Source organism: Saccopteryx leptura, chromosome 2 (genome assembly GCF_036850995.1).
Source record: "Saccopteryx leptura isolate mSacLep1 chromosome 2, mSacLep1_pri_phased_curated, whole genome shotgun sequence".
Taxonomy (NCBI): domain Eukaryota; kingdom Metazoa; phylum Chordata; class Mammalia; order Chiroptera; family Emballonuridae; genus Saccopteryx; species Saccopteryx leptura.
This window is the reverse complement of record NC_089504.1, coordinates 133,579,908-133,606,876: the sequence shown is the minus strand read 5'-3', so window position 1 is coordinate 133,606,876 and position 26,969 is coordinate 133,579,908. Positions and strand designations below refer to the sequence as shown.

Below are 26,969 nucleotides of genomic sequence, written 5' to 3'. Positions count from 1 at the left end.
TCCGTATTGTACAGCACATGCTATCATTTCCTAATCAGTTCTGTTAAGACTTGAACACTCAGCAGCCTTGTGTCCCTATGTCAGATTCTGACTAGAAGGGAGGAGAACTGAAGTGTTGTAAACAGTGGGGGGACAAAGCCAAGATTATATATATAATGAGGTTGGGAATACGGGTAAGCAGATGCTGCCAGCAGATTGAGGATTAGGTCAAAAGACTGCAAAATGAGGAAGAAGGTATAGTTGAAGGTAAAACTTAGAGAAAAAGACAGGGGGGAGGACAAGCAGTTTAATAAAGCACATTAGCAGTTACTTTAACCTACTGGGACTGTGTGAGAATTTAAATAAATCCTGAGCTCAGCTAGAGTCTAGTGTTATCAAGGTCAAGACCAAGAGTTCAGTTCTTATGTGTGGCTCCCCTGGTTTTACACAGATAGAAAAGTTTGCTTCAATGCAAAAGACTACTTTTTAGCCTAATAAGCTATCTTGCAGAGGCAAACTGATTTGTTTTCAAGCAGACCTGAGTGACAGGATAAATCATCAATTATACTGGATAAAACACCTACAAACTGACAGTAGCTTGGCAATGTCACCATTTATAGTGGCACACTGTAATATAAAAACCTACATAATATGAGACCTGAAAGTAAAGTCACAGACATGAAGAGTCAAGTTCTCCCCACAATCTATATGGTTAGCTTTCTCATTTTTGTTGATTCCATTTACACCTTCAATGTCAACAATGAGTGAAAGAAAATAAAATGCTTGATCTAGGAGATATGTGAGTCTTTCTGTTAATGAAAAAATGTGTTCTCTAATAGTGATTATGTTGTCTAGGGATCCTTTAGGACCAGGACTCCTTGGTACTAAAGCTTGAAAGTTCTGGGCCGGAAGTTACTGCTCACTTATTTATGTGGTCAGATGAGGCCACACCAGTGTCTGTCCTCTGCAAGGAATGAATGGGCTAACTGATCCACAGCTTGGAAATAGGACTAAGAAAACAGGCACATTTTTCAGAATTCTTTTTGGGGAATGGGAAAATGCCCCCGTCCTTTGACAAATATTTACACACTAGGATGCCAGAGCAATGAGCTACTGCCCAACAGCAGGCAACTACATACTGGGTAGGCAGCAGAGACCACTGCCAGAAACACACCAGAGTGTGGTCTAGACTAGAGAAAGGGCCTATAGATGAGGATGCCTAGGCAGTTACAGGGAAACCACACTTGCCACAAGGCAGACCTGGAGGGAGGGTGGGAGCAGGAGAAGGCTAGGGTTGAAGAAAGACACTGTTCTGCCTGCATCTCTGAAGACTGAGCAATAGGCCCAGCAGGTCCAGAGAACTCAGGTTGTGGCTAATTCTTGTCTGTGTGATGCCCAACAGATAACTGGAACTCAGTTAGTTTCAATAATGATAATGAATCAAGATGCAATTAGGGTGATAGATTTCTTAATCTAGGTTTCTCATCTAACTCTGCCCTCAAGGACCATGGTGCTAATGATGCCTCTAGCCAGGAATACAAGAGGGTGTGACCAGCAAACAGGAGGTCTAGGCTATAAACTACATTCCATAGCGAGAGAAAGTCAGCAAGAAGGAATTGATTCCTTTGGTATTCTACTCATCCCACAATATTAGCCATGTTATGAGGCTAAACCCTCCAATCTAAGGGGTGAAGTGAATCGGCAGATGACCTGCCAGTTACTGGAAGCCACACCTTCCATGGAGCAGACAAGTTATAAATTGTAACAGGCAATAAGGACTCAAGGGAAAGGTGGAAGGAATCAGACAGAGATAAGGACAGCTAACCACATGAAAGTCATGGAGATATTTCCTACCCAGGTGCCCATGAAAGTAATTTTGACCTTTAGGATAATTACCCTGAAGCAAAAAAGGATGATGTAAATCAGGGGTAGGCAACCTTTTTATACCTACCGCCCACTTTTGTATCTCTGTTAGTAGTAAAATTTTCTAACCACCCACTGGTTCCATAGTAATGGTGATTTATAAAGTAGGGAAGTAACTTTACTTTATAAAATTTATAAAGCAGAATTACAGTAAGTTAAAGCATATAATAATAATTACTTACCAAGTACTTTATGTCGGATTTTCGCTAAGTTTGGCAGAATAAATCTTTATAAAACAGCCTGACCATGACTGGGATGTGGAAAACCCAGGTTCAAGAACCCAAGGTCGCCAGCTTGAGCACGGGCTCATCTGGCTTGGGCAAAAAAGCTCACCAGCTTGGACCCAAGGTCGCTGGCTCAAGCAAGGGGTTACTTGGTCTGCTGAAGGCCCATGGTCAAGGCACATATGAAAAAGCGATCAATGAACAACTAAGGTGTTGCAACGAAAAACTGATGATTGATGCTTCTCATCTCTCTCTGTTCCTGTCTGTCTGTCCCTATCTATCCCTCTCTCTGACTCTCTGTCTCTGTAAAAAGAAAAAAAAGTCTTTATAAAACAACTTACTATAGTTAAATCTATCTTTTTATTTATACTTTGGGTGCTCCGCTACCACCCACCATGAAAGCTGGAACGCCCACTAGTGGGCAGTAGGGACCAGGTTGACTACCACTGATGTAAATGAATGTCACGCTACACGAGATTATCCTAATTTTTAGGAGAAAAGAGTTCTAGAGACCAATGAAGTTCAGCTGGACTTACACAGCCTGAGTTGTTTGGTCTTTTTATTTTAATTTTTTATTTAGAAAAACTGGACTATAAAGCTAAAGACCATGCTGGCTAAACAGAAACAGAGACCCCACAATCAGGGTATGTTTCTTCTGAGAATCCTTCTTCCATTGGTTTAGCTCTGCCTCCAACCAATGTTTCTCCATGGAGAAGGAAACGGCCTCCTCCAAAGTCAGCTTATTAATTAGCTCTAAGAAGTAATGTGGGTTCTTTTTCATTTCCCCTGTATCCCAGTAGGAAGGAGTGTGGTGGCCTCAATGTTCCCTCCCATTAGCTGAGAATGTATAATTTGACATCTGAGGCAGAATTCAGATCCAAGTTTCTCTCTTCAGTTTTTCAACTATTACTGTCCAAATGAGGAAAACTGCCATAGTTCAGCCAAGACACAAGCATACCAAAAAAAAACAAGCTAAGAGAGAACAAAAAGAACCCTACAGGTCATCTCACAGAAGTGGGAGTGCTGAAGATGAAGGAAAAAGAAATGAGAGAAGGGATCACAGTGCTTAAGATGAAAAAGAAGCATTGATGGTCAAAACCTTTGCTTATATTTTGTGAAGACAAGGGTCCCTCCCCTCCCATGGAGAGGCACTTTCTATACACAAGACTCTCTTAGCTCCAGAAGAACTCGAAATGAATTCCCTCTGAAATATTGAGCTAAAAGTAGCAAATCAGTGCTGCTCCTACTGTTTGTCTTGCCAATGTATCAGCATCTGAGGACCCAGTGTTAGTTCACCTGTTACTCTTTTTGGGACCCACACTTGTCTGTTTGCTCACTGTGGCTCCTGATGCTGAAGGAGCTGCCCTTTCTGCTGTCTTCACAGCCTTGGCCATGAGCGCCTGCTTGTCTATGCAGTCCTGTTTGGGGGTGGGACGGTTGTTTATAGTGTCTTGTCCTTTGTGATTTTATTTGAAGAGCTGCCAAGCTGAAGCTGTTTAAAAAAGGCTTCCCTTTAAAAGAAAAACCTACACTAGTTTTCAAACTAAGGACTCAATCCTTTTCCTGTATGTTACCACAATGACATAAATGGCCACTGCTATTTGTAACTTTCTTTATGCCCAGTCAACAAGCCAACTATTGTTTTCTCAATGCATTTAGAAGTAAAACATCTAAGAGTAAAGTCTTAACTTCTAAACCTTCCCAATTTTATATTCTGAACCCTTCTGATTTGCCTGGGGAAAAAAATGTACTAAAAGTCCTGGTCATGACAGTGCTCCTGAGCAGACACCAAGAAAAATTTTAGGGGAAACAAAGCTGATTTTCCTAGTTTACCTCTCGAGATTTTTCATCTTAATTTTTCATTCTGATTTTTATATTAAATCTATGCTAGCCAACCACAAAGCCCAAAAGACTAACCAAGCAGCAGCACTTGAATATCATGAGTCAGAAAGAAGGTCCTTCACTCCCAAGATTTAACCTAATGGTATTATAAAAACCAAAAACAACAAAATTCAGGAAAAGTTCTGTGTATTGCATCCCTCACTGTGACCATGTACCCAACAGTTTTCTCAGATGCAAATTTAAGCAACAAATTATTAGAATTACTGCTAGAGTTTTAAAGAAAGACAGGCAGGCAACACCTATTTTTATGGAGTCATGACAACTGTAATTACAATTCTCCACGTTATCTCACATAAATCCCTGTTAATTAAAAGGACTAGATCTATTAAGAAACACTTTAAAGAAGTAAACTATAATGAAGTGGAATCCACCAATGACTCATGTTAGAAACACTAAAACTTCCATTCTTATCATTTTATTCCACATGTAAGAGTACACAGCATATTCCCTGAACCAGTTTATCTCATTTTGCCTAGCTTTTTTCCTTTCTTATGCAATCAGTTTTTATTCCTTAAGGAAAATTTATTCCATGTGCTAGGTTTGTCTAATTGGACTTTATGTTTTGTTAGGCTGTTTCCTCTCTTTACTAAACATCACTTAAATTTAACTCCTTAGAAACAACTAGAAAATTATGACTACTACCAATTTCCCATTTCCATCAAAGATTTGTGTTCTGAAAGCCAGAATGCTAGACAAAGAGTTATGTGCTCTGATTCTAGATCCTAATCCTGAAATAAAAATCAGGTGACCTTAATACACACACACACACACACACACACACACACACACACACACACACTAGAAAGCCCAGCGGTCATACGAAATGACCGCTGTTCTAGATATTATAAATTGTAATTAAAATGATTTGTGCAAAGGTGTCTGCTAATTCAAACTGAATTACCCAGGGCAGGCGGCGAGGACGCCCCTTTGCTTAGTGCCCCACGGGGTTTCCCCCTTCTACTTGCTTAATTGCTTAAAGTAGAGTGCAATGAAGGAAACCACTGGCGGTATATTTCTTAAGAGCTACCGCTAGCTCAATAAATAAAGGTGATTTAAATAATAAAATCTTAATTCACATGTCAAAGATCTCTTTGTACACAACATTTCCTGTGTAGATCTTTCCATCATTTTTAAGCTCGCCTTGCAGAGGACCATCAATTATTTTTAATTTTACGTCCGTTCTTTCACGAACTCTTGAACAGGCAACATAAAGTTGACCGTGTCCAAATGCAGGCTCAGGTAAAAAAATGCCAACACGCTGATTAGTCAATAATTTATTCAAGAGTGGTGGATAATTCTCAATTAGTGGAACTACAATGTTTCCGTACTTGCAACATTGAGAAAATCCTTTCTTGCCACGGTCAAATCGATTAGTTTCTAACTTGAAGTTTAAGGACTGACAGTGTTCACATTTAATATTCATGTCACCAGAGGAATGCTCAAAAATTAAAGTTTCTCTGTTTGAAACTGTTTTAATCCTTTTTGCATTTCGGTCAGCATTACTCTGTCGTTTTTTTTGCATTTCTCTCCTGCCTTTGTTCAAGGGACTCATTTTATCGAGACAGGCTTTTTTGTCTTGCATCTGAGGCAAGCCTTGTTTCTCTATGCTCATCAGTCTCATTTTGCCGAGAAAGACGCATTTGCTCTGCGACTGAAGCAAGCCTTGTCTTTCTCTGCTCAGTGGTTTCTTTTTGTCGAGAAAGCCGTTTTTGTGCAGCTTTAGCTCCTTTTCTCTCCTCTTCAGTGCTGTATTTTCTAGGAGGCATTCTTAAAAGAAATTACATTAAGACGTAGTTTTTATGTAAAACAGATGATTGCCAATGCAAACAAATGTTCACCTTCACCCTGACATGCTCAATTTGCGTTCAGCCTTAAATTGTTTCAAAAGCAGATGATTGCCAATGTAAACAAATGTTCACCTTCCCCCTGACCCACTCAATTTGCGTTCAGCCGTGGCAACTTCACCCCATTGGCTAGTACAGTTTCACAAGCAACCAATAAGCTATCGGCGACAAACAGATACTTAAGCTGCATATAATAAAGATATCCCTTATAAAGTCTTCTTACTTCTCTACTATCAATCAAGGAAGAATCCTTTCTTTATACACAAGGCTACTGTGATGCCAAATAGCTAAGACATCTCTTTCCTTTCAGAGGCAGTTAGTCTGCCTGGTTAGCTGTCAATTCATGTAGTTACAGTCGGCTACGTAAATTCTACCTTAAATCCTCCTGCACTATCTCACTCCCCATATTTATGAGTCTTTTCCTCAGGGCCTTTCCCCAGCCAGAAAAGTGAGAAATACAGTATTCTAACAGTCTAATGCTTTTGCATTTTTGAAATAATCTCTATGTTATAAGCCCCACAGTACCTTGTTTCTGCTAACTAAACAATTGTCTTTCAGCAATATTAAAAAGTGAGAGCATCTGCACTGATCTTCATTCCTTTGTGTAGAATGAAATTTCCACCTCATGTTTTCCTTCTGCCTGAAGAACACCCTTTAATATTCCTTAAAGTGATGACTTATCTCAGCATTTGTCTAAAAAAGGATAGCCTTATCGTCTGACCAGGTGGTGGTTCAGTGGATCAAGCATCGGCGTAGAATGTAGAGAACCCAGGTTCAAAACACCGAGGTTGCCAGCTTAAGCACAGGTTCACCAGCTTGAGCGCAGGGTCGCTGGCTTGAGCGTGGGATCATAGACGTCCCCATGGTCACTGGCTTTGGAAAATCTTCAACCTTTATTGCTTAATTTCTTTTGTTACACTACTTACACTCCACCTTTCCTTCTGGGACTCTAAATACATGCTTAGACTGTTTGATATTGTCCCACAGCTCTAGTCATCTTTCTTCAGCCTTTTTTCTATTTCACTTGGATGATTCCTTTGTTATAGCTTCAAATTCTTTATTTTTTTCTTCTTCTGCAGTGTCTAATCTGTTAATTCCATCTCATGTATGTTTTAATTCAGGTACCGTATTTTTCTTTTTTTCTTCAGGTACTGTATTTTTCATCCCTGCAAGTTCAATGGGTTTTTTATATCTTCCCCATTTATCGTCTCATAACATATATTTTCCTTTACCTTCCCGAAGATATAGACTGTGTTTATAATATGTTTTAGTATTCTTGTGTTTTAATTCTATAATTTTTGTCATTTCTGAGTAATTTTGGTAAATTTTTTCCCCTTGTTATAAGTTGCATTTTCCTCCCACTTTGCATGCTTCATAAATTTTTGATTGAATGCTAGACACTGTGAATTCCACGCTGCTGGACTTTGTTACTAGAATTTGTTGTATTTCTTTAAATATTGTTGGGTTTTGTTCTGTGATATAGTTAAGTTACTTGAAAATTTCAAGCTTTTACAACTTATTTAAGCTCTGTTACCATGGGTCCAGAGCAGTCTTTATTTTAGGGCCAGCTTGGCCCCAATCCAGAGGCAATACCATCTTGAGGACTCTAGTCAATCAATGTCCCATGACTTTTCCATTCTTGCTGGTTGGAACATGAACTATTCTTGGCACTGTGATAGCTCTGAGGCTTGCTCTGATTCCTTCTTCCTGGCAGTTCCCAGCCTCTAGTCATTTTTTACCAAATACATACAGACGGGTATTCAAAGATTCAAGGGGGGCCCTCTGCACATTTCTGGAGCTTTCTCATTGTACAGTAACCTTCCCTCCAGTATTTGACCTAATAAATCTTAGCCACTTTGGCCTTCCCAAACTCTGAACTCTATGTCAAGACTATCAGGCACTCTTAGGTTCTACCAGCTGTTGCCCTCAACATACCACCCCAATAGAGGAAATCACAGGTTCATCCCTTTCATTTTCCTTCTCTCAGGGATCACTGTTATCCAATGTCTGAAGATTGTTGTTTCATATTTTGTCTAGTTTTCTAGTTAAGTTAAAATGGTGAATATAATCTGTTTTACTCTCTCGTGACTAGAAGAAGTCAGACACATTCACCCATATGCTTAAATAACTTCCATGTATTTCTGAGTTTATCTGATGCCTTACAAAACAACTCTTATGGCCTCTAAGAAGTAGAACCATCAGGTCATAAAAAGGAACACAAAACCCAAAGCAGTCTTCTCCTCAGGATCATTGACTTAGAAGCTTAGAGTTGGGTTCCAGAAATTATCTAATTCAATCTCCAGAAACTAATAAATAATTTCTGCCTGATTTGTGGTAGCACAGTGGATAAAGCATTGACCTGGAATGCTGAGGTGACTGGTTCAAAATCCTGGGCTTGCCTGGTCAAGGCACATATGGGAGTTGATGCTTCCCTCTCCTCCCCTTTCTCTCTCCCTCTCTATCTCTCTCTCCTCTCTAAAGTGAATAAGTCTTTAAAAAATTTTAAAATAATTTCTAGTATTGATATTCACTTACAAATATTTCCATCGTTTCTTTTTCTTTTTTTTGTATTTTTCTGAAGCTGGAAACGGGGAGAGACAGACAGACTTCCGCATGCGCCCGACCGGGATCCACCCAGCACGCCCACCGGGGCGAAGCTTTGCCCACCAGGGGGCGATGCTCTGCCCCTCTGGGGTGTTGCTCTGCCGCGACCAGAGCCACTCTAGCGCCTGGGGCAGAGGCCAAGGAGCCACCCCCAGCGCCCGGGCCATCTTTGCTCCAATGGAGCCTTGGCTGCAGGAGGGGAAGAGAGAGACAGAGAGGAAGGAGGGGTGGGGGTGGAGAAGCAAATGGGCGCCTCTCCTATGTGCCCTGGCCGGGAATCAAACCCGGGTCCCCCACACGCCAGGCCGACGCTCTACCGCTGAGCCAACTGGCCAGGGCATTCCATCGTTTCTTAATTCCAACTTTCAATCTACTTTTGCAACTAAGCCCGCCTCTCTTTTACCCTCTCCTTTCCTTAATTAGATATTTCTACTAATAACTAATCACCAGACCCAGCAGAGAATCCCCCATCTACAGTGTCCCTGATTTTTCTAGCCTTCCTTTTGTATTCCTTACAAGGCACCATTTCTCACATTCCATTTTTGAGAAGTTCCATTTCAATGTCAATCCTGTCAATCATTAGTCCTTTGAAGCTGTACAGAATTTAACTATTCACCCATATAAAAAATCCATTCATTAAAAATGTATTTAAAAGCCTATTGTATGACTAGGCATTAGGGCCTATTCTTTCAGGAAAGGGGCCAGAGAAAGGGTAGCCTGAAGGCCTTGTGTACCTATCTCAAATATAAAACTTTACATTTTACTTTCCTTATGAACTAAACCTGACTTCTTCACTTCTAGGATCTTATATTCCTTCTCTAAAAAATGGTAAGAATAATTTGTCAGTCACCTAATTTTGGAGAAAATGTTCATGAATCCTATAAAACTGACAGGACATACACAAAGAAGAGAAATGGTTATTAACCTTTCGAGTAATACAAATGTTCATGTACGTTCTTGTGCCTCCTGACCATTCAGAGTACAATCGATTTATTTTAAAAATGTGTAACGCAACATTAAAAAAAGGCAAATATATGTTCTTCCTGTTTCCATAACTTGGTTATCAAACAAACATGATTTTAAGTTAATAAAACTATAACTGGAATTAATTTCCTTTTTTGAAAAATAATCACTCCCAGGGGTCAGCGAGCATGAGAAAAACTCACTACTCAAAAGGGTTAATGAAAATATCTGTTTGAGGGAAGAAGCACAGGACTGAAGAGAAGACAAATTGCTTGCAAAAGGAGACCAAGTGTTCACAACTGAGAAACAGAATTAAGTATTTTTTAATGAGTAAAAATACTTAAGGATACCTGTTAATTACCCATCAGAATGTTAGCCTCTAATAGGCAATAACTTTCAATGCCTGAGAACTGAGTACTTTAAGAATGGTGCTGTTCTCATCATCACAGACATGTGAATGGGCACCTGCTTTCAAACTCAGAAGACAAGCACTCCTTACAAGTTATGGGTTGGCTTGACAGAAATAAAGTAGACAAAGAACCTTTTCTTCCTCTCACCTCTTCCAAATAATGTAATTTCCATTAACTTTACTTGCTAAAAATTCAGCCACTGCCTCTGTAAGGGATCTCACTGAGGTAACAAGCACAATAAATAGCAAGAACTCGGCTTATATTCTACTCATTGCTGCCCCCTAGAAGGTTCTGCTTAATTTACAACAAACAGGCTACGTTCCTGTAGAATAAATGATCCCTTCCCATTTAGCAGCAGCAAGAAAAAAATAGCAAGGGACCAGAGATCAACATCTCCAAATCAAAAACACTTAATTGGTGGATACTTTTGACTGTCCTTGATTTTCATTTTGCCTTTGATTTTCCCTAAACTCTTTTTTTTTCCTGTTATTTGATCCAATGTTCTAATATCATTATTCTGAGCCAAAAGAAGCAATGGTGGTTCCCCTAAAGCAAGACAGTATCAAACCCTACCTTCCTTACTATCCTTGGTCAAAGATATATTCAGGGAGTGATGAAGGTTTGTATCTTATGCCCTGGCTGGATAGCTTAATTGGTTAGAGCATCCTCCCAAAGGGCAGAGGTTGCAGGTTCAATCTCTGGTCAGGGCACACCTAGGAACAGATCGAAGTTCTTATCTCTCTCTTTCTTCCTCTCTCATTAAAATCAATAAGTAAAAATAATGTTTAAATAGTTAAAAAAGGAAAATTTGAATCTTATAAATTCACCAGTGATAAAGAGAACAGGGTTAGTCCAGTTGGCCCCAGAAAAAAATCAGTATGTTGGGCATGATATATGGATCTCAAATTCTACACATCTAATCCTAAAACAGAATCCAACTTAAGAATCTATGATATAATACATAAGAATGAATGTCTGGGTCTGAATCCTGGCTCTGCTACTTACTAGCCATGTAACCCTGAAAGTTTCTTAATCTTTCTTTGCTTTGTTTCTTCGTCGATAAAATAGAAATGATAAAATCACAGTACCTATCTCCAAGGGTTGTGCTGAACAGAAAACATAAAACCTTAGAATAGTGCCTAACATGAGGTAGATGCTCAACAGATGTTAGCCAATATTATTATCTGGAAGGTCCTTAGCCTACAAGAAAGACCAAGATATAGATATCTAGACTTTTTATATTGAGTATCTAAAACTCTTTCGTAGTTGTGAAACTTGAATACACCCAAAAATACAGGTAGGGATACTCTCATGGGCCTAAGAAAGGAGGATGGTACTTAAGAAAAAAAGCAAACTGTTTTTTTTTTTTTTCTTTTGCTGTGAAAATAGCTTTCTCAAATAAAACAAGCTCCTACAGGTAAAGGAAAAGGGCAGATCCATTTAAAAACTGTAATCAATTTACTTAAAATAATTTGAACTCTCAAAAGCTTAGGGCCATAACTTTTTTAACCTAATACATTAAATATTTAATAATGTAACTTATCAATGTTAGTTTAAAAATACAGGCTATTTCAGAAAGCTTATAACTGTTCATCTAAGTGACTTAGAACAAGTAGAGATAGAAGGGGAAGTAGAAATTGATTCTTACGTGGAATGTATCCCTTCATGCTACAACGTGGTCAGCTGTTAATTACCCTCTCTGAAGATGTGAACTGCAGGGTAGGTGCCTTAAAGATGGTGATAATACTAATAAGTGAATGTCCTCTCCTTCAGTGTCCAAATTTTCAATACAAAAATAGGTAAATCAGCAGTTCTCATACATAAAAATCACCTAAGATAAGGTTTATTATTATCTTAAATATGGAACACTTCATAAATTTGCATGTCATTCTTGTGCAGGGGCAATACTAATCTTCTCTGTATCGTTTCGATTTTAGTGTATATGCTGCTGAAGTGCGCACAAGATGTTTTTATTTTAAGTGCTATCTCTACCACACCGCTTCATACTTATTCAGAATTGACAAGACTGTGACAATTGATTCTGATCCAGGTCATCTAAGAACCATTTTGAGTAACACTAAGATAATGCCTTGATTTATATAGTTTCTACTTAATGTTCACTTACTATTTAAATATAAAATTGGGTGCAAGATTACCTCATCATTGAGCCAGTTCAGATGGTTTAGAGTTTGAATATCTTTGCGTGTAATGGTCAAGCGGAAAGCTTCACTCAGAACTTCATCCTGGTTCCCATTACGAAATACATTCTTTATCTCTTTTTCCATCTCCTAGAGAACCAAGAGGTGTCAGAGATTAAGCAGTTTTCTCACAAACCCCATATAATCCTCAGTCTCTCCAGCAGTAATCTCCCTAATCACTTCCTTCTCTCCCACCTTGTCCTCCTTTCTCTTTTGCAACACAACAGTTCAGACTCTTGTTTCATAGTATTCATGCTATCAAATTTTCTAAGTCTATGAGAATACCTAATTATATTTTATATTTTTTGATCCAAATAATCTCCTCAGAAATAGAATGTTTCCTGAAAGGTAGAAAGGGAATAAAGGTAGTCTCTTTTAGATATATCTTCCTGGAACTGTTTTTGCTGTTTTTGTTCTTTGTCAGTGTCAAACATGGAATTCATCACAACTAAAATACATGTGTTACACTCACCAGCCATGAGTTTCCCACACAGAAGACTGGTTTAAGGAACAGATTACTTTAAAATGTACAGACTTTGTATATTTTCTCAATTTTATGCCGAGTTTTTATTACCTAAAAAAATTGGAAGGCCCTGGCCAGTGGTTCAGTGGACATAGCATCAGCCCAGCATATGGACGTCCAGGGTTCGATTCCCAGTCAGGACAACCACCATCTGCTTCTGCCCCCTCTCTCTCCTCCTTCTCTCCCTCTTCCCCTTTCACAGCCAGTGAATGGCTCAATCAGTTCCAGCATTGGTCATGGGGACTGAGGATAGCTCTATCAGAGCGCAACCGCCTCGGGCACTAGAAATAGCTCAGTACTCAAGCATCGGCCACAGATAGGGTGGCCAGGTGGATCTGGGTCAGAGTACATGCGGGAGTTTACCTCACTATTTCCCCTCCTCTCTCACAGGAAAAAAAGAGAAAGAAGAAAAAGAAAAGACAAAAAATAAACAAAAAATCGGAAGCCTCAGCTTACTACACATAAAATGAAACAAATTTATTAGATGCTTTTGCACTGAACTTGCTAAAAGCCACCTTAAATTCTTTCTTCAATGTTCAATAATTGTTTAAAACAAAGCCACAATTAGGCTACAATACAACTGAAAGCAGGATTATGCAATATAATTTCTTCTTTTCTTTTCTTTTTAAGTGAGAGGAGGGGAGGTAGAGACAGACTCCTGCATGTACCCTGATTGGGATCTATTCTGCAACTCCTGTCTGGGGCCCATGCTTGAATCAACCAAGTTAATCTCAGCTCCAGGGCTGATGCTCAAACCAATTGAACCACTGGCTGCAAGAGGGAGGGAGGGAGAGGGAGAGGGAAAGAGAGAGGGAAAGAGAGAGAGAGAGAGAGAGAGAGAGAGAGAGAGAGAGAGAAGCAGGAGAGGGAGGGAAGAGAAGGAGATGGTTGCTTCTCATGTGTGCCCTCACCGGAGATCACATCTGCACGCCAGGCCAACACTCTATCCACTGAGCCAACTGGCCAGGACCAATTTTTTATTTTTTAAAAATTTTATTTTTCAACTACAGTTTACATTCAATATTATTTTGCATTCATTGCAGGGGTACAGCACAGTGGATGGACAAGCATATGCTTTGTAGTGTTCACTCTGATATTTCATGTACTCAGCTGGCACCATACATAGTTATTAAAATATAATTAACTATATTCCCTGTGTTGTACTTTACATCCCCATGACTATTTTGTAACTACCAATTTATCCTCTTAATCCCTTTACCTTTTTCACACAGTCTCCCAACTCCCCTCCCTCTGGCATATGCAATACAATTTAAATACTATGTGTTTTATTACTTATTTGTTTTATTATTATTTTTTGACAGAGACAGAGAGTCAGAGAGAGGGACAGAGGGACAGACAGGAAGAGAGAGATGAGAAGTATCAATTCTTCATTGAGGCACCTTAGTTGTTCATTGATTGCTTTCTCATATGTGCCTTGACGGGGGCAGGGAGGGGGAGGCTACAGCAGAGTGAGTGACCTCTTGCTCAAGCCAGTGACCTTGGACTGAAGCCAGCGACCTTGGGTTTCAAACCAGTGATCTTTGGGCTCAAGCCAGCGACCATGGGGTCATGTCTATGATCCTATGTTCAAGCCAGTGACCCCATGCTCAAGCTGGATGAGCCCTCTCTCAAGCTGGCGATTTTAAGGTTTTGAACCTGGATCTTCTGCCTTCCAATCAGATGCTCTATCTACTGCGCTACTGCTTGGTCAGGTTACGTTTGTTTTAAATTCACCCAAAGCATTCTTTCTAAACACAACAGTTGCTAGTGTAAGAATTTATATTATGTAATTTACCTCTGTGATTTCAGGAAATTCATCTTCACTATCAGTTAATTTACGACCTTTTTTTTCTGTTTCTTGGGTGACTGTGACAGGGATTTCCTTTTCAAGAGGTACACGGAGACGCAGTTCCACTGAATCATGTACTGAATGTTCCTGTTCCTGCAACCTCTGGAAGAAGAGCTTCAGATAAGTGGGATAAAGAAATATGCTCTCTCAGCCCTGGCCGGTTGGCTCAGCGGTAGAGCGTTGGCCTGGCATGCGGGGGACCCGGGTTCGATTCCCGGCCAGGGCACATAGGAGAGGCGCCCATTTGCTTCTTCACCCCCCTCCCTCTGTCTCTCTCTTCCCCTCCCGCAACCAAGGCTCCATTGGAGCAAGGATGGCCCGGGCGCTGGGGATGGCTCCTTGGCCTCTGCCCCAGGCGCTAGAGTGGCTCTGGTCACAGCAGAGCGACGCCCCGGAGGGGCAGAGCATCGCCCCTGGTGGGCGCGCCGGGTGGATCCCGGTCAGGCGCATGCGGGAGTCTGTCTGACTGTCTCTCCCCGTTTCCACCTTCAAAAAAAAAAAGAAATATGCTCTCTTTCTACGTAAACTGTGCTGGACAGACCCTGAGCATTTCCACTCATCATACACTGCTATGGTACCATACCAGCTTGAAATTACAACAGCTCTGACCCCAAATACAGATAGCCTTCCAAATTAGTTTCTACTTGGATATGCTGTTTACTTAAATCTTAGCCCAATTTTTTTTACCTCGTTTTGAAGCTGTAATGCCAGTGCTTTTTGCTCTTCAATTTGGCGCAATCTCTCCCGTGCTCGAGAATCATAAACACTAGTTCTAGAAAAGGAATGTGACACAAATACAGACCACTCTCTTAACATCAGCCCACTGTTGATGTACATTGAGCATTAAATATAAAACCTTCATATACAACATTTAAAATCCTTAAGCTAACCCATCACTATACCGATATTTTACCTATATTTTAAGACAAAGTGAAACCACATGGTGTCATCGAAATTATCCTGCAATTTTTATTGAAATAATGAAAATGATTAGTTTGTTGCCAAATGTGAAAATGTAACTTTTGAGGATATTTGTAAATGTGGAATTCTCTTTTCAACATATTTTGAAGATTATGAAGAAAATGAAGCTTTATTTTGAAATCCAAAAATGAGACTGAATCCCAAAAGACGAAAATAATATAAAATATCATTGAGTTTTTAATTCAAATGTTGTTTTATGAACCAAAAAAAAAAAGGTTTATTTTTTTTTTTTTAAATCAAGACCAGGGGTTTTAGATAACTTAAGCTTAAAATCCTAGACTAAAAGTTTTTAGTGATTTGCAAACTCCAGAAATGGAAATTAGTCAGTAAATTTATTTTCCTTTCTATAATGCTAATTTTGAAATATTTTTCCAATTCAAGTTAGCTTCAACAATTGTTATAGATTTAATAAATCCGAGCAGAGAAATACCTTAACACCAACAAAATTTAAAAACTCAATAACTTAAAAGTTGTTTCTAAGTAGCTATAAATAGGGAGCTTTTACTGACTAACCATAGGTAGGATGACTGGCTAATTGATTTCTTCTAACCGAAATTAGGAAGTGATAGAGAAGAAAAAAATGATACCAAAAAGAGTAACTTACAATTCTTTGATCCACAGCTCTGCCTGGAAAAATGTAGGACTGGGGGTGGAGAAAGAAAAATAGGATAAATGAGCAGAAGGCCTATGAAAAAATTCAAATATTGTCACCAAGAAAACCAATAATTTAAATAATTTGCAAGAATGCTTTACAAGCATGGGATAATACAAGGACCTAAATTACACAAAATTGTAATTGGGAACTAAAGAAATACAAACAAGTCTTTTGAACACATATTTTTAATAATAAAATATTCTTTATTGATTGCATTACAATGCATTCTCATAAAATGTATTATTCCTTGATTTTTGTCACCTACTATATCCATAGCAACCTTTGGTGGCAACTGACAAATAAGTGTAGGTCCAACATGCACGGAGGTGGATAGTTTCATTTATGTTAACAAGAAAGATGAAAGTGAAACAACAAGGACATATGTCGTAACTTCACTTCAGTCATTTGTTAATAATAATGTGAGCAGCTTCTTTGTAGAATCAAAAATATAGTTTTTGAATATTGGAAGAATTTATCTTCAATCTTTTGTGCTATTTACAATGTAACTACTGTAGATATGACACACGTTTAATCAACATTATTGATATTTTCTCTGTCACTTTTTTTTTCCTCTATCACTAGTCCACCAACAAAATAATAAGCCATGCACTGATTTGTGGTGTGGGAATTTTCCATGATGTAAATGGCCCATTTCAGCCTACCAACATGACATCCCTGAATGTGGAGTTGGGTGGAGATGTGCGGTAGCATATCATTCTATAGTATTTCCACCATATAGATACAATATATAAAATGAGTAGAAAATGATGACTTTTGAATATTTATTACCTTTGTTTTCAATATAGTTTATATAATTTAGTTTTGAAATAATGGCTGTTGAATAACTAGCTCTCAAAAAATTCCTACAAATTTAACAATTACTCTTATGAGCGCTGGCCCACTACTGAATAGGTGTAAGTTTTCTGAACTTGCAAAGATAGGTGACTGGTTATATCCCTGCTTTAATGCAGGAGCACCAATATGATATTCAGGTACATTTTCATATTTGCTTAAAATGCAGCTCTTCTAAGCAAGAACATAGCAGTAACATGCTTGACAAATGTGTCCTGCTCCTGGGCATCAGAGTGAAGAGGAATTCCTAAACAGATGAGGTCAGATCCAAAGGACAGGTTTCCTGTCATGTCTGAGAAACTACTTATGACCCATGCTCTTTGCCAGCTCTGGGTTTTGCATCAGGAGATATTCCGATATGTAAAGCCACCTCTCTTGTGTTGCAGCCTACTAATTTCAGCAAAACTGTTTTTGTACTTGGATACTCTCCAGTCAAGAAACCCTTCTAAATGTAATTGTCATATTATTGTTTCTTACTTTTCAATTTTCTTTAACAGCTGTACTATAGTTTAAAAAGATGAGCCAAAGTTCAGCAGAGAAATTAAGTTTAGTATAGCTCCTTACTTGCATGAGAGACCAACATTATGTAAAAGGGTACATCACTTAAGATAATGCATTAAGCTTGAATATTACTCTTCCTAAATGGTTCAGATTGACAGTTATATTAATGATTTAATCCAATCTTATAGGTTCTTGGACTTCTTCTTGTTTGCTTGAATCAAAATACATTCAACCACCTGATCTGTGGTGGCACAGTGGTTAAAGTGTCAACCTAGAATGCTGAGGTTGCTAGTTCAAAACCCTGGGCTTGCCTGGTCAAGGCATGTATGTATGAGTAGCAACTACTATAAGTTGATGCTTCCTGCTCCTCTGCCTTCTCTCTCTCTTCTCTCTAAAATCAATAAATAAAATTAAAAAAAAAATTCAACCAACTAACAAAACAAACACATAGGTACAGAAAACAAACTGTTTCTGTTCAGGTATGGGGGGGGGGGTTGGGGGATGAGTGGAAAAGATGAAGGGATTAAGAAATATAAATTGGCAATTACAATATAGTCATGGATATGTAAAGTATAGCATAGGAAATAGAGTCAATAATATTGTAATAACTGTATAATGTCAAGAGGGTAACTAGATTTAACAGGGTAAATCACTTCATAAGTTATATAAATGTCTAACTGCTATGCGGTACACCTGAAACTAATATAATATTGAATGTCAACTGCAACTAAAAAAAAGCAGCTTGACATTGAAGAAAAAATATATTTGGAACCACAACAACAACAAAATATATATATTTATATATATTATCAACCAAGTTAAAGTAGTAATAGAAAATCCCCTCCAAACAAGTCCATATCAAACAGCTAATGAGTCAATGAATGAACCAAAGAGGGGAATCAGCAACACAACTCCATTCCAAATATAAGAGATCAATTCTATTCAATGTCGCTCTTGCTGAAAACCTGAGTGAATAATACTTAGCAGAGTCACAGGCATGTTAACTCCACGTCCTAGGGCCTCTTGCTCTTCCCAAACTTCCTCATCTCCTTGCCAAGCTCTAACTGAAGGATCTCTCACAAAAACAAATGGAATGAACTCTTTTCCAAAAAAATCTTTTAGATATATAGAACAAGTAAACAGAGAATTAAGTTGGGAGTTAAAAGACCTGGAATGCCTGGAGCTGTCTCTGATTAGATTTTGCAACTTTGAGCAAGTCATTTCCATGAGACTTAGTTTTAGGACTTGTAAAATCTGGAGAGTCCAGTTTAGTTTTTAAATCTCTATAATCTGTCCTAGTGAAGGCAAGAACAAGGGCTTAGAGGGTATCTCTTGCTCCTTAGCCTAACTTTTGAGAACCATTATTCCTAATCATCCTTAGGCTGGGGTTTGGCAATGCAAATGCTATTCTACTGCCTCCCCACCATCACTCAGGTTAATAAAGGGAGGACATAAGAGAGGTGGCTCCTTGGTACAGTAAACAACTGACAACAACACAGAAATCCACAGAGACCAGTGGTAGCAGTGAGGGGTTACTTAGTATATGATACTAAAAACATAAGAACATATTTATTGCACAATATCAAGTGTTGACAAAAATCACCCAGAATTCAAATTTGTCTACTTTCCCATATTAGGATATAAACTTAATGAAGACAAAATATGTCTTTTAATTTACTACTGTATCCTCTGCACCAAGAAGAGTGCCTGACACATAGCAGGCTCTTAGTATTCATTGAACAAATGAATAACGTAAGGAACAAGCACTTTTCTTCAATGAATCGAGGTCATATTTCCTCATGTATAAGACTCTCTTATGTATAAGACACACCTTAATTTTGGGGCCCGAAGTTTGAAAAAAATGTATTACATAAAGTTAGTATCTCAAGTTTTATTCATCATAAAATTCATACAACTCCTCATCATGGTCAAAACTTCCATCCATTAACTTGTCCTCATCTGTGTCTGATGACAAATCAGTTTTCAACGAGTGCAAAACAAGCACGAAAAAGTGGGAAATGCAAGTAAAAAATCTACAACCACTGTATAAGATGCACCCAGTTTTTAGACCGCAAATTTTTCAGGGAAAGGTGCATCTTACCTGGGAAAATATGGTATCTCATGGCTTAGGAAAGCAAAATGCAGGGGAAAAGCAAACCTATTTGCTTTTCATAGAGATTGTACTGTAGAGGCCTTGAATAGGAACATAGAACAGGGACAGAGTTCAGTGCCCTGAGGCAAAGGCCACAGTGGTTTTACTGACAAAGTACTGAACGCAGTATGTAATGAACACAGCACAACAGGGACAGAATTAGCGAGTCTGATTAATCAATAAGTGGAAACATTTGAGCGATTTCACTTGTCTTTTATTCTGCTCTAAAGAAGTTCCCCTTCCTGACTTCCTCATCATTCTTATCCCTGCGTCTTTTTTGTGTGTATCAATAGATACCTGTAAGGACTGGGGGTCTGGGCCGTCTCATGGAACCTGTATAGGGGATTGTGAGGCAGTCTCCCCTAGGTCCCTTGGTGCAAGCCATGTGGTCTCCAAGTAGTCACTGTCTCTGTGACATTATATATTATTTCTTATATAATTGAAGCATACAGTAATAATAACTGCAACTAATTACTGGACACCTACTTAATGTTCTATGTGTAAAACTGCTCTAGGTGTACTACACATTAGTTAAATCTCACGATAATCCTCATACATTAATTAAACCTCAATAATAGGTAACAAAGAATTATTACTCACATTATATGGAAAGAGAAATTGAGGTTGAGAAGGATAATTTGTCTTGGAAGAGTCAGAATTCGAAACTATGTCTGTCCAAGTCCAAAGACTACTGTGTTCTTTCTCTTAGTATAAAATGACTTTTTTTTTTTTTACAGAGACAGAGAGAGAGTCAGAGAGAGGGATAGATAGGGACAGACAGACAGGAATGGAGAGAGATGAGAAGCATCAATCATCAGTTTTTTGTTGCGACACCTTAGTTGTTCATTGATTGCTTTCTCATACGTGCCTTGACCGTGGGCCTTCAGCAGATCAAGTAACCCTTTGCTCAAGCCAGTGACCTTGGGTCCAAGCTGGTGAGCTTTGCTCAAACCAGATGACCCCGCGCCAAGCTGGCGATGTTGGGGTCTTGAACCTGGGTCCTCCGCATCCCAGTCCGATGCTCTATCCACTGTGCCACAGCCTGGTCAGGCTAAAATGACTTTTAATAAACCAAAGCATTAAAACAAAATGAAGCTGATGAGTACTTGAGCTACTCAAGATAGCATTGAAGGCTTTCTAGGAAATTCATTTATTTAACAAAGATTTATTTACTAAATTCCCATCATGAGTCAGGCACCGGGTGATAAATGCAAAGGTGTTAGTAACCAACAAGGTACAGGGATACAAGTGCTTGAGGGAAAGAATAACGTTATCTGGAGAAGTCAGAGAAAAAATAATACCTTAGTCAGATTTTAAAAAGCAAACTAAGAGTTTAACAAGTAGATAAGGAGGGAAAGGGAATTCCAGGATCACAGAAGCATGAAATGACATGGCATATTCTGGGAAATAAGGACAAATTTTCATTGCTGGTAGAAATTAAAAATAAAGAGTCAATCAACCAAGTGTGTGAGAGTAAATTCCAATTTTGATAAAGAGCATTATCCAATCAGTTTCGCCCAATATACTATTTGTTCCATCTCATTCTTCAGTTTTCACTAGAAATCCTCCACAAAGGGAAGGCAGACACAGTAAAGAACCATTACAGAACTGAAAGCACTCTTTAAAAGAGAACAACTCTTTCCCAAGAAAAAATACCTACATTTGTGTACTACATGTGGAACAGTTTTATAAGTGCTTTATCTGTAAATTAATCTTCACAACGATTCAACAGTAAGGTATTAATACCAACTTTTTATTTATACGGAAACTAAAATTCAAAAGAGTAACTTTTCCAAAGTTATGTGAAGCCTGGAAAAGACAAAATCAGAACCCAGGCGTGACTCAAAAAACAGTATGAAGACTGAAGAATCCAAACTGTAAAGTCTGCTTGAGAAACTATAACAAATAGAGAACTTTGTTAAGGATCTAAAGTTTAGAACACAGAGGGGAGCTGCAAAGAAGTAGAGGTACAGAGATGAGAAAGAACATTTTATTATCCCTAATCTTCTCAATGAAAAACTGATACTATATATTACCACTCTAGCAATTAAATCGCTAAGGCCATATATTGCAGGCATAGCAATCTAAGTAGTAACCTATTGGATTATAGAAGAAGAAATACTCCATACCTCCCATAAGAGTCAAGTTTCATATAGAAGATCGCATCTGAATTGAGATTTAAGAGCTAAGAAAGCAAATACTGCCACATATACAAGCTGAGATAGGAAGGACATACCAGCAGAAAGAACATCAAATGTGAAGGTAAGAAAACACATACCATATTAGAGTTCAGCATAATAAACACATGGGAGAGTTCTATTATTTCCATATGCCTCCTCTCACCTCCAACATGACTCTCAACTGTCATCTTATCAGAGACTTGCCTTGACCATCCTAGATAAATAATACTTCCCAGTCTATATTTTTTTCACCACACTTATCACCATCAGGCATATACGTTTGTTTATTTGTTCACTCTTGTCCCCCACCCCTCCCTTACACACCTTACAACAAGAATGCAAGCTCCTTTTTTCCTTATTAAATGCAAATTTTATTAGTGTAATTTAAAGCAAAAGTACTGGGTAACCCATATCATATAATCACCATATGAATATCACCATTTGAATTAGTATTGGATACTTCTAACTACTTAATTATTTTCAAAATATATTCCAATATTTTAATTATGTTACATGTACTTGAATATTTGCAGCACTCTGAATTATTTGTATTAGAGAAAAAGTAGCCTAAATCAACTTGCTCTTGTACATCTCTAAAAGATTTATACATAGCTATCAAATGGTTATTCTGGCTTTATTATAATTTAACATTTTAATCTGAATTTGACTTTAATGTACCACAAAAATAAAACTGGTTGGTTTCTTTATACCAGAAAGTGTTTTCTCTGATAATTCATATTCAATATTTGCAGCCCACTAACTTGAGCTGCACACTTTTCAATTAAATGCAAGTGTATAGATTTCAAGTCACCCATTCTAACCCCCAGTTCACCCTACCCCGGCCTCATTCCTGGAAATATTCTAGATTTGGATGAGTCAAATTTTCTACAAGCTAAAGGGTAAAGATCAAGGGGAACTGGATCAACTTAGAACACATGAATATAAACTGCTTGAGAGAAGAGATTTCATTTTGTTTGCTGCTGTTATCCCCAATATCTGTACCAGCAGACAGCACACAGCAGGCTATTAATAAGTATTTGGTAAAGGAAAGAATGTGTGATAGAAAGTGAAGTTTATGAAGAAATTGCTCTGTATACCATACTAAGAAGTTGGGGCTTGATTCTCTGTCTGATAAGCCACTCTTGAGGGAGTTTAGTGAATCATCAGTTATGCTTTTTTTTTCTGGTTGCAGAATGAAAGATGGACTAAGGAACAATGCAAAGACTGAATTAGAGAACATGGTGGAAAATGGAATGAAGAACTACATGGAGGCTGGAGAAAGGAAGACTACTTAGAAAGCTATTGAAATAATTCAAACACATGAGAGAGCTCTGAACTGAGATAGTTTTAGTTTCATATTATGTAACTCTTAGTGAAGAAACTAATTAAAGAGAAAGGAAAAAATATGTTAATAATGTCCTTTTTCCCAAGTTTACCTGGGGGTTGGCGTCTGGGAATCTTGCACTTTCAGTAATATCACAGAGTCTGATCCTAAACAAAGAAACACAAGAGCATTTCATTACTGATAAAATCCAGTTACACATTCTAGATGTCTGTAGTTTAAGTTCCCACACTTTATGTTCTACTTCCATAAAAGTAGCAGAGCATAACAATAAAGATAAAATGGAAGAGAAAGAGAGGCATGTCCATTTTCACTGAGCCAAGAATAGTGAAGACAGCCTCACAAATAAAGCAGTCACTGCAATACAAGTACACGCGGCTTCAGCCTCTGCTCCTGGGCTGCGCTTCCTCCCTGGGCTTCTTCTTTCTGTTCCTGGGGAACAAGAAAATGCCAAGATATCTCAAAAGCCTTTAGTTCAAGACTATCATGAAACTGAATAAAGTGGAAAACAAAGGGGAAGGAAGAGGTGAAGGAGAAGGGGAGGGAGAGCAGAAGGGAAGGGAAAACAGACACAGCTCTAGGAGAAGTAACAGAGTCAAAAAGTACAAATTCTAGCACTTGCCTTCTGTGTGACAAAGGCAAAAATAATGTCCTTCTAAAGCAGCACTATGACTAACGCCTTATTTAGAATATAATTAAATAGTACAAGGACAGTAACTGAACAGTTTGATGTAGCACACTTGTTCCAGTTTGGCTTTATCTAAGCATCTGTCATACAATGTATGTTTCTGAGGCTAAACGCTTTTTTAAAAAAACGATAGTTCTCAGTAAATCATCTCACAAAATCTAATACAAGTTTTCATGAATATGTGCAGCTATATAATAATGCCACCAACAATTTTAATCCCCCAGTGAGAATTTTAAGAAAGTAAGGATTAAAAAAAAAAAGTCAAATGGCTTGAGGAAGGAGAGCCTTTGAGATAGATTTATCAAAGATCCCAAATGTCAAACCACTTAACCTAAAACTTGTTTTAAGTTACATACCAAAACACATACCATAGATGCACACAAACACATACCTAAAGTAGGGGAAACTAAGCAAAGAGAAAAATTATCACAGCAAAATCTAATTATTAGGAATGCTAAGAGATGCAGTATTTCCATTAGCTGAAAGTTAGATAGAAAACTGTTATTTCCAAAACTTGCTGATGACCATTCCAAAATGAATACACCCATTATACAGGTTTTGTTATTATTACCTGATTAAGAACTTTTACTTCAATACTTGATGTTCCAAAACTCCTAGAACATCAGAGTACAGAATCCATATGACACTTCAAAAACATGGGTTTGAACTTCACAAGTCCACTTATATGCTGATTCTTTTAATAAATATTGTACATGTATCTTCTCTATGATTTTAATATATTTTCCTATAGCTTACTTTATTGTAAGAACACAGTATGTAATACTCATAACATGTAAAATACGTATTAATCGACTGTTTTGACTGGACGAGGTAGGGGTGATCAGTGTCACCTGACCTCTGTATTGTTCAAGATTCCATTGTAGTTTTCACTATAAAGTACTAGAAACAAAGAAAGTACTGAAATAATTGGGCTTAATGTACTTTGACTCTAGACTCTGCTTAGAAAGTCAATCTTTTAAATACTATATAAAATCATATACATTCCATGTAAGAAAAAAGTTACTTATAGGTTTACTAGTGGCATTGCTAAGTGAATTATATGTATTTAAGTTATTTATGTTAATTAAGTTACATATGCACTACAACCTTGAGTTAAAATTCACAAAGATCCAATAAATTAGCTATTAGGCAATATAGTTAAATTATATTGAAATGCATAGTTATATAATACCATTTTTACCTTTGGATTGTGTATTTGAAGCTGACAAGTTATTTGGCTGATGTGGAAGAGTGTGGTGGTGATGGAGTTGATGGAGAGGATCAGAATCTTTGGATCCAGATGAAACATCTGGAGTATAAGACGATAAGGAATACACCCTGTGAGACAGTTGTTCCTGGGGAGTTAAAACGCTGGCAGATCCAGATGATGAACTATCAGAGCCAATAAGCTGAGCTGCACAAGAGTTTCCATTTTTAAACAGAGGGTCTTTCAAAGTAGTCTTACTGGAACTAAGACACCGAGATCTAGCAAGAGAATAACATAGTTTCAGTATCATATAACTAGTGTATTAAATTAAATTCACTTAAAATATGTTTCTGTGACTCACAGGTGTAAAGGAAAATGTGTGGTGGGTTTGGCTATATAAAACTGTTTCCCTGTGACCATCTGTAGCAGCTGTCTGTAAATCTCTTTTTCTTCTTCTTGAACTGTCTATAAAAGAAAGAAAAAAAAATTTAAACACATCCAATGAGTCATGTATTTTGTACAATAGCATCAAGATTCCCAGGAACCCTGCCAAAGCACAGAGTCCTCAAGATAATTAAGAATCATGGTTCATTAAGGATATGCTAGAAAATTACAAAGTATATATGAGTTTGGTGAAGTAAAAACCAGACAATATATTCTGGAAAATTATGGGGCATATATGTAGTGAATAAATGATAGTGCAGAGAAGCTATAGGATATGAAACCCAAAGACCAACAGGCAACCATTTCTGACTCAACTGATAGAGTCCCAGAAATAAAACATTTTCAGACCTCTAAATTAAGATTCCAAAAAACCCTTGATTCTGGATACCTGTTAGAAAAATCACAAGGAAGTAAAAGAACATTCTATTAGATTCTTTTTAATTTCTTTAAAATTTTTCTTTTATTAATTTTTAGAGAGGAGAGAGAATGAGAGAGAGAGAGAGAGAGAGAGAAGGGAGGAGCAGGAAGCATCATCTCCCATATGTGCCTTGACCAGGCGACCTCAGCGTTCCAGGTCGACACTTTATCCACTGCGCCACCACAGGTCAGGCTCTATTAGATTTTTTTTTTTTTTCTGAAGCTGGAAACGGGGAGAGACAGTCAGACAGACTCCCGCATGCGCCCGACCGGGATCCACCCGGCACGCCCACCAGGGGCCACGCTCTGCCCACCAGGGGGCGATGCTCTGCCCCTCAGGGGCGTCGCTCTGCAGCGACCAGAGCCACTCTAGCGCCTGGGGCAGAGGCCAAGGAGCCATCCCCAGCACCCGGGCCATCTTTGCTCCAATGGAGCCTTGGCTGCGGGAGGGGAAGAGAGAGACAGAGAGGAAGGAGGGGAGGGGGTGGAGAAGCAAATGGGCGCTTCTCCTATGTGCCCTGGCCGGGAATCGAACCCGGGTCCCCCGCATGCCAGGCCGACGCTCTACCGCTTCTATTAGATTTTTAAGAGTGTACTTCCCAGAGATGGTTTTCATCTTCAACACATATTTATTTATTTTTCTTAACTCCTAATGCTGAACTTCGGGGCAAGCACAGGCTCCATAAGATCCATTCACTCATTTATTGAGATAAATACTAACTATGCTGCAGTCACTGAAGTTACAGCATTGAGTAAGATAAAGTTCCTGCCCTTGTGGTGCTTAATTTACAGTTAAAGGATTGAAAAACAAAACAACTCGTCAGGTAGCATGAACAAAATTAAAAATAAAAAAAAAGAGAAAGTGATGGAGGGGCAATAATGAGAACAAGACCTCTCTTAAATGGTGATATTTCAATAGAAACCTAATTCAAGGGAAGAAGTCAAAGAAATTTATAAAAGTATTCCAGACAAAGGAACAGCAAACACAAAAGCCCTGAGGCAGGAATGTGCTTTGATGTGTCCAACAAATAGTAAGGTCATTGTGAATCAGAACAGTAGTAAGAAATGATGTCACTTAGCAGAAAACCAGATTACATAAGGACTTGTAACCATAGTAAAGCATCTACTCTA

General features: G+C 38.3%; 1 protein-coding gene and 1 non-coding gene across 2 annotated transcripts in view; both read right to left on the bottom strand.

Annotated features, from left to right (window-relative positions):
* The window catches only part of SENP1 (SUMO specific peptidase 1), a 60,949-nt gene that overhangs the window by 6,617 nt on the left and 27,363 nt on the right, over positions 1-26,969 (bottom strand). Inside the window, exons 7-13 of the mRNA XM_066368836.1 lie at positions 25,339-25,442; positions 24,972-25,255; positions 23,177-23,231; positions 16,005-16,043; positions 15,107-15,191; positions 14,366-14,521; positions 12,006-12,137 (exon numbers count right to left, since the gene is read on the bottom strand). Coding sequence (XP_066224933.1) covers positions 12,006-12,137; positions 14,366-14,521; positions 15,107-15,191; positions 16,005-16,043; positions 23,177-23,231; positions 24,972-25,255; positions 25,339-25,442 — 855 coding nt within the window. The remainder of the gene's footprint in view (positions 1-12,005; positions 12,138-14,365; positions 14,522-15,106; positions 15,192-16,004; positions 16,044-23,176; positions 23,232-24,971; positions 25,256-25,338; positions 25,443-26,969) is intronic.
* Positions 11,704-11,810, bottom strand: LOC136396484 (U6 spliceosomal RNA). The gene has a single exon (XR_010749770.1). It is a non-coding gene; the product is annotated as a U6 spliceosomal RNA (small nuclear RNA).